General features: G+C 37.9%; 1 protein-coding gene across 1 annotated transcript; it reads left to right on the top strand.

Annotated features, from left to right (window-relative positions):
- Positions 1-5,223: 5,223 nt before the first annotated feature.
- On the top strand, positions 5,224-7,411 carry LOC146984869 (cytosolic sulfotransferase 3-like). Its single transcript, XM_085782396.1, has 7 exons — positions 5,224-5,390; positions 5,503-5,631; positions 5,756-5,877; positions 6,477-6,603; positions 6,755-6,852; positions 6,960-7,134; positions 7,230-7,411. The coding sequence occupies exons 1-7, from the start codon at positions 5,252-5,254 to the stop codon at positions 7,340-7,342; spliced, it is 903 nt and encodes a 300-aa protein (XP_085638522.1). The 5' UTR covers positions 5,224-5,251; the 3' UTR covers positions 7,343-7,411.
- Positions 7,412-8,268: the final 857 nt, after the last annotated feature.

The raw sequence follows: 8,268 nt of genomic DNA, 5'->3' as shown, positions 1-8,268 counted from the left end.
AATCGATGTGACCAGATCAATAAACTGAGTCTGACAAACAGGAAATCAGAAGTAAGGCTTCTAAAACATGCAGCATCCCTTCAAAATAAAAGCATGGAAATACAAATCCTTTTAAAAAAAAGAAACTGTTTTTAACACCGTGTTGTCCTGCACTTTATCGTCATCATGTCTAAATGGAAGCGCATATTGATAAGTAATTTCATCAACTCACAAAAAATATTTCCCAGAATGCACCTCTTCACCTAAACTTCATTATCACATAATATCACATTATGTAAATTATAAACATATGAATCGCAGTGATTCACTCTCTCTGCTGCGACAAAGAACAGATGTTATTATGATTTATTTATCTTAGTTGGAGCAGAAACAGTGAAGATTAAAACGCAGCTGTGTTTTGATTAAAAAGTGATTGATTGAAAATCCTAATCAATAATCACAGACTTCAGGCTCCAGAGTCAATTTCTCTTCATTTGATGAGCAAAATAAACTGTTTAAAGACGTCGCCTCGGGCTTTAAGTTGAAGGATGGTTTTATAATTTTAACATTTTGTTGAATAATCCAATTAATAATAAACAAATGTATACTTTTAGATCATTTTATTCATTTGTATGTTGTGTTAATCCTATATATGCTGGTGTTGATGTATAATTAATTCAAATATCATGACAAGGAGAGTTTGAAGGTGATCCGTGACTAAATCTGAAGTTAATTCCCATCTACTGATTACCTTGTTTTAACCAGTCAACAGGCCTCCTGAGGTGTGTGTATATTAACCTACACCTGAAATACACAGCATCATAAAATATGTATGCACTTAAACTTTTATATGAAATAACAGGGTATCCGCGGGGTCTTAAAAAGTCTAAAATTTGAAAATCTAAATTTTAGGCCTTAAAATGTCTTAAATTTGTTGAATTATTGTGTTCAAGTCTTAAATAATTTTAGACAGGTCTTAAATTTTCTTATGCCCACCATGGACGAGCATTTCACTCGCATTTGCCCCTAAAAAAAAATACATGTGTGAACCAGGAAAATCACAAAAAGAAAGAGCACAACCTGCGATTGGTCAAAAACTACATATCCCACAATTCTCTGGCCTCAACAATAACAGTAGTTAGTGTAAGTAAGGGAGAGTGGAGCTGTCGGTGAAAAGAGGAAACAACGCCACGTCTGGTCCTGTTCTATGTTGTTCGTTCACACCGTCACCGTTTATTCGTTACGTCCGCGGTGTAAAAGGCCGTGACGCAAAGACGCGATTAGGCGCGAGACGCGATTAGGCGCGCGACGCGGTAGACGCGACTTTTTTTTTTTGCGACGCAATACACGCGATTCTTTTTGGGCGACGGGACCTTCGCGTCTTCGTCTATTTCATCGTGTTTGGTGGGAAGACCCACAAGGGGCTTCCCACCAAACACGAGGAACGCTTTTTTTTCGCTCGAGTTGTGACGCGCGACCAAACGCGAGATAGGGGAGCGCGGGGCACAACCTAACGCGGGGCAAGTTGAAACACGGACTTTTTATCCAGACGCACAAGTCAACTTCCGCCAACTTCCGGCCACAGGTCCGTATTAGTTAGCACTTTTATGTGGAGGAGATTCAGAAGATCCCGCTGCGTTTTCACAGAGTTATGCGCGAAAGTGTGTTTTAGCGCCATGAAAGTATATTTTTCCATATCACTAGTTTTTTGGTTGCTGAAGCATGTGTGCAAGTCCCCAAAACCATTCTTATATCACCTTTTTCAGCGTTTTCTTAGCTAAAAAATGGTACCATGCTAAAGCTTGTAGCTAGCTCGTAGCCAGTGCTAGCTAGGCAAGAGTAAGGAAACTACATGAGGGGTTAGTTGTAACACTGTGTTACAACTAACCCCTCATGTAGTCTTCGACATAAAACAGGGGTGCAAACTTCACCTTTCGGCGAAAATAGCCGTTTTAAATGCAAAACAGGTCATTAGTGTCCATAATAATTTGAATTATTAATAATTAAAAAAATAATATATATGTAGGCCTATTATTTTTTTTGTCCTTCCATGATTTTGTCACCTCGTCAAAAAACTGATCAAGCACAATCATAACATAAATAAATAAATAAATTACACAAAACAGAAATAAAAATTAAGATGAAAATTAAATAAAAATAAAAACAAAACAGTGTGTGACGGGTTTGCACCCTTGATAAAAGCAATTAATCTCCCAACTTTGTTTTCACAGAATGAGGTCAAGAAAGAAAAGGGAGAGTGAGCATTATTATTATTATTATTAATAATATTATTATGATTATTATTATTATTTTTATTTTTATTAAAATACATTATATCAGTTTAACTTAAAATAATAATTTTATGTTCCATTTTGGAGAGCGTTTTTTTGTTCTAATGGCAGCCTGATTAATTCCAATTATATTAAAGCTTTTTTGAAAGTGCTCTTCATCTTTTATTTTCTAAAAATAGCAATGTTTTTCTTACAGAGTATCTATTAGTATCATATATGGACAAACAATCAGTCTTCAGATAAAATTGTACTGAATCAATTGTTTAAACAAACCTTTCCAGCATGCGTTACAACTAACACCCCCCCTGTTACAATTAACCCCACCAGTGGGGTAGGTTGTAACGTTTCACTTCCTCCATATGTGGTGAAATTGTAAAAGAATGGTAAGTTCTAGAAACAAACTTCCAGTGCTCATTTGTAGTAGAGATGTGTATGTTGCTTGTGTAAAAAAAAAATTAATCTAACTCAAATATATCTGTAGATATTTACCCAAAACAAAATCTGTTAGGTTGTGCCCCGCTCTCCCCTACGCGGTTTGACGCTCTTTTTGACTCGTGTCACAAAAAAAAAATTCACCAGCCCGCCAACAACTTTTTTTTTTTTTTTTTCAAAGGAGGTTCAACTGGACTTAGTTATTTGTCTAGGAAGACGTTTCACCTTCATCCAAGAGGCGTCTGGAGACTCGATTGACCAATCCCCATGATTCTGCTACTAGTCCGACATTAGTTTTGGGAAGTGTGGTTGTCAAGCTAGCTGTCAGGATTCTAACTGTTACAACATGTGTTGCTATGGTAGTTTCAGAGTGGAAAAAGTAAGTGGATCAGTTTACCCCATTGATTTCTCTAGTCTGTCTCAGTTTACCCCTGAGCTGGGGTAAAGTGAGACACGAGAGCACTTTTTTTAAAACAATCATATTTTCACTGCCCTTAGTTCTAAATACATTCTGATAATTTCCATTGCTAGGAAACATCCTGAATTAATGGGAAATGTGTAAATTTTACTGATAAATCATTTTAGCTCGCTTAGAGGGGAGCAAATGTAAAAAATGTCTCACTTTAGCCCCACTCTCCCCTACTCGACTATGACGTGGAAACGACACGCTATACTTAGCAGTAATTCACGACAATTCTACTACTACAACTTGTTATTACGTCTATTTTACTAGACTGTTATTTCTTGGCTGTATTTCTTGACATTATGATGCAATTAATTGTTGTTTCCTGGCTATATTTCTCGACATTACTACACAATTGACCATTATTTCTGGGATATTTCTACACAGTTACACAGATATCCGGAACGTATTCCTGGAGTCATTTTCATCCCATCCCCCAAACCCAAGACAAATGATGAGAAATGTCTCATTTGGATACGACTCTGTGGGAGACCAAGCAATTTAAATCTGCCTAATTTTCAATGGTTTCCAATGGGAGTTAAGCCTTTTGTGACCATTGTTTGTCCAACCTAGCAACAGTAACCGTGGAGGGCGAGACTTGACAAAGGGTGAATTGATAATATTAGCCTACTCTGTCAAATAACAAATGTGCTTGACCGAGACCAAGGCTGTGTGGCTGTCCAAGGGAGACTGGGGCTTGGCACAATAAAAAAAGATTTCTTCTTCATCTTCTTCTAGCTCTCGCTTTCATTCTCTCTCTCTCACACACTCTCATTCTTGCAACATACTAGATTGGGATTGGTACCCCAAGGCTCCCTACAGTAGGTCCACCATACTATTATCTTCCATTAGCTACAGTTCTGAAAATGTTTAACTACACTAAAGACAGTTCATTGTGACCACAGCATACTTTTCACATAAGGGAGAAATGCTTAAGGATGTCCACATAGCTGGAGGCAGAATGACAAAATAAACAGAACTGAAACAACCGTGAGAACATGTTACCACACAGTTCTCAGGTGAGTTCCTAATGCGCTGTCTGTTCCTATAATAAATGTTCAATCTAGATGGCTGGTGGTAAGTTTAGTCGCATTATCCAACAGCTTTTATAATGTCAGATTTCAGAGCACAAGTTGACAGGTTTTTCTTGGAGGTTTTCTATGTACCAAGACAGAAATGTCACAAATTAATGTTCAACAAAAATAATGATCAGAAAGTTCCCAACAATGGTTCAACACCGGGTAAGAGATTGACTGACTTTTTTACTTCCTTTGTTTGTCTCCTTCAGGTGAGGAGAAAGAGAGAGTTATAACTGGTTTGACAATGTGAAACTAAACAAAATTACAACTATAACACTGTCAACATTATGGATCACAAGGCACAATGGAAATATGGGAAAAGAGTCCGGGAATAATGAAATTAGTCACACTGTTGATCAGTGATTTGCATAAATGGCCTAAATGATTGTCTCCAGGGAAGGTTGGTGACTGAAAGAACCACATCATTGTCATGCAGAACAAACAGTTTGATGAAGACTACAGGCAGAAAATGAGTTTAGATGTCAGACGCGTCAGGTATTACACTCTAAGGATAAAGATCATGTTGAGTCAGTGCAGGTGGTTTCCCCGCAGACAATGTTTCTTTATTCTCAAAATGTCATATAAATTCACCCCATCATGAAATAGCCTTTAGTCATAAAGCTTGTTTACCTTTGACACATTTTCACACTTCTACTGTATCATCTGTATTGAATCATCTTCATACAGGTTCATGCCCACAGCTCTTCAGTGCTCACAGTTATTCAAATACAAAAGCTGAAATTATCATACTCATCTTTTATCAATTACAGATTAGCATCACTTTGTTGTCTCAATAGCACATGACTCATTTAGCATAATAGGATGTACCAAACGTGAATGCAGGCCGATAAGAAGGAGAGCTATAAATTGAACATAACACTGCCCTGACTGATGTTCATACTGTAAGAGAGGACGTTCAGAAAGATAAGTCATCTATGTAATGTACTGATTGATTACACAAACTGTTTTTATGTTTTGAATCTTTCTTTCCTTTTTTTCATTGTAAGATGGATTTCCCTCCTCGGCCAGAATTATTTGATTTCCATGGAGTCCAAATGACTCACTACTTCACAGACAACTGGGAGAATGTTCAAAACTTCCAGGCCAGGCCAGACGATATACTTCTCTCAACATATCCCAAAGCAGGTGAGTCTGTAAACATAAACACTGTGTGTTTTTGCTTCACACTGTTGAATAGATTGATGATGGTGTAAAAGGGTTCTTATGATCTCAGTTCTTTTCTCTGTCATTCTTTGAGGAAGTACCTGGGTCTCCTACATCCTTGATCTGCTGCATTTTGATCAGACATCTCCAGAGTGTCGGAAATCTCTTCCCATTTATTCAAGAGTGCCCCTATTGGAATCCGCCTTCCCTTCTCTGCAGCCAGGTGAGTCATTCAGCAAACAAGTATTTAATTATGTTAAGTTGTACTGTGGTGTACTGATCACGTTGTAGGATGCACTGGAATGGAAAAGTTTCTCATAATGTGCATAATGTGCTTAATGTGCTAAAATCTTCAACCATACCGACAGGAACAGACCTGGTGAACAATCAACTCACATCTCCTCGAATTTGTAAGACTCATCTTCCAATCCAGTTTGTGCCAAAATCTTTTTGGGAGCAAAATTGCAAGGTAGTACAGTATCTTTATTATGTTATTTTGTATTTGATGACATAAACATACTGCAATATGTGGGAATCTGATTTACAGTATTTATATTTTAACTTAATGATCAAATAATCTAGCTAACCATTATGTAGCTCTCGTCACAACACAGATCAGTTCCTTTTAAGTGCCATTTATTTCGGCTCGTCTCAATGATAAATATCAGCTCACAAAAAAGACTGTGTACATGAAGTAAATTAAAACATCAATGTCATGATGTGTAAACAAACAAAACAAAATACATCACAAATGCAAAGAAAAATACCTTGTTAGCCGCTTGTTGTGGAGAGAAGTCCTTGACACACCTATAGGCCATGCTTAGCAGTATAGCATTGATTCAATTTGCTGTAGCAGCACACAAGCAATGAATATTGGTTGCCGGCCAAACCACAACAGCAACAATGGAAAACATTTCTGAAGTAAACCAAACGAGTCCTCAGGCCTCTTTGCACGTTGGCCTAACCCTGGTTAGATTCCAGTCCATCCAGAGGGACTCTCTGCAGAATGAAAATAAAGAGAGACTTTCATCCATCCTCTTCTAATGCATGTTTCTTGTTGTTGTGTAGATTGTCTATGTGGCCCGCAATGGAAAGGACGACGTGGTGTCTTTCTTCCACTTTCAGCACATGAGCAAGCTTGCCGCAGAGCCTGGAGAGTGGAGCAGTTACCTTCAGAGATTCATGGAGGGAAAGAGTGTGTATATTAAACACAATAATCAAGTTGCAATCTAAATTTGGACTTTCACTTGACATGTTCCTGTGACCAACAAGCACTTTTAACGACTGAGCATGAGCCTGTTCACAATAATAAAGGTTTGTTTCAGTTTATCATTATGTTATTCCAGTGTTGTTTGGATCCTGGTATGACCATGTGAACGGCTGGTGGGAGAAGAATCAGACTTATTCAAACCTCCATTACATGTTCTTCGAAGATCTTGTTGAGGTAATGTTGTTTGCTTACGTGGGTTTTCAGTGCATGTGTTTGTGTGATTGTGATGTCTCTGCTCTTGTTGGTAAAGTCTGACCACAACCTGACCATTGTGTTTCCAGGATCCTAGACGGGAACTAGACAAACTCTGCTGCTTTCTTGGTTTGTCTCCTTCAGCTGAGGAGAAGGAACGACTTTTAGAGAGAGTGCACTTTGACAGTATGAAAAAAGACAATGTGGTCAACTTTTCGACATTTAAAGGAATGGATCTCAAAGTTTCTCCCTTCATGAGAAAAGGTACAGTGAATATTGATAAACAATACATGTGACAGGTAAAACAACACCAATTTGTAAAAAGACTCCAACCTGATTGACTCTCTGTGCTTCTTCAGGGAAGGTTGGTGACTGGAAGAACCATTTCACTGTGGCCCAGAGTGAAGAGTTTGATGAAGACTACAAGAAAAAGATGAAGAATCCCACACTGAAGTTTCGTACTGAAATCTAAAGGCCTGGTGCAACTGTTCAAAATGAAATCCTTTAACTGATAGGCCCAGGTGATGAAATAGAAAAGTTCAAATATTGTCTTGTGACAGTTGAGATTCCTGTTACTGTGCCTCCAATTGATCATGTGCCCTGGCTACTTGGCCAAAAGGATGTCCCTTTGGGTGATTGGCAAGCGCGCATGACTCTTATCCGGGAGGTGCGGGTTCAATCCCCGCCCGGGCCCTCTTTACCTTGCCACAGTCTCATCAGTGATTATTCAAGTTTATTAAACGTCAAAGCCCCTGATGATTTACTTTTAAACATTTTTGATTCTGTGTGTTCTATGTTATACGTATTTTTTTTACAGTCTATGTACGTATCATTAGTTTGTCAGTCTAAATTAAGACTGAAAACAAAAAACAGTCCACTATTTTTCCTTCTTTTCTTTTAATTAATTGTTTAATTATTTAGGATAGGGTTTGTGGGGTTATTTGAATTTTTGCATCTTGGCTAATAATGGACTGAAATGTTAAAAAAAACAAAAACTGTTTGAATAAAGTGTTTAACATTAACCGATGTGGGAGTCAGAGTGGTGACAGAGACAGGGACAAATGCCTACGGACGTCCATGTAGCTCGATGATAAGTGTCAGTACGAGGGGACAGAAAGACAAAATAAACAGAGCTGTGACATGAAACGTTGGTACACAGTTCTCAAGTGAGTTAACCTAATGCTCTGTTTGTTCCTATAACAAATGTTACAAATATGGCTGTAGGTAAGTTTAGCAGCATAACATCCAACAGCTTTTATGCCAGACTTTAGAGTGCAAGCATACAGGTTTTGTACTGTACCACTCAATATAGACTGATCATTTCATTGTAAAACATTTATCTTTTTGATCTAAATGTGGTGATTTCTGTACAGAGCCCAACATCATATAGCCTCGTAA

Source organism: Trachurus japonicus, chromosome 7 (assembly GCF_045865225.1).
Source record: "Trachurus japonicus isolate A0001 chromosome 7, Traja_1.0".
Taxonomy (NCBI): Eukaryota; Metazoa; Chordata; class Actinopteri; order Carangiformes; family Carangidae; genus Trachurus; species Trachurus japonicus.
This window is presented reverse-complemented; position numbering and strand designations above follow the sequence as displayed.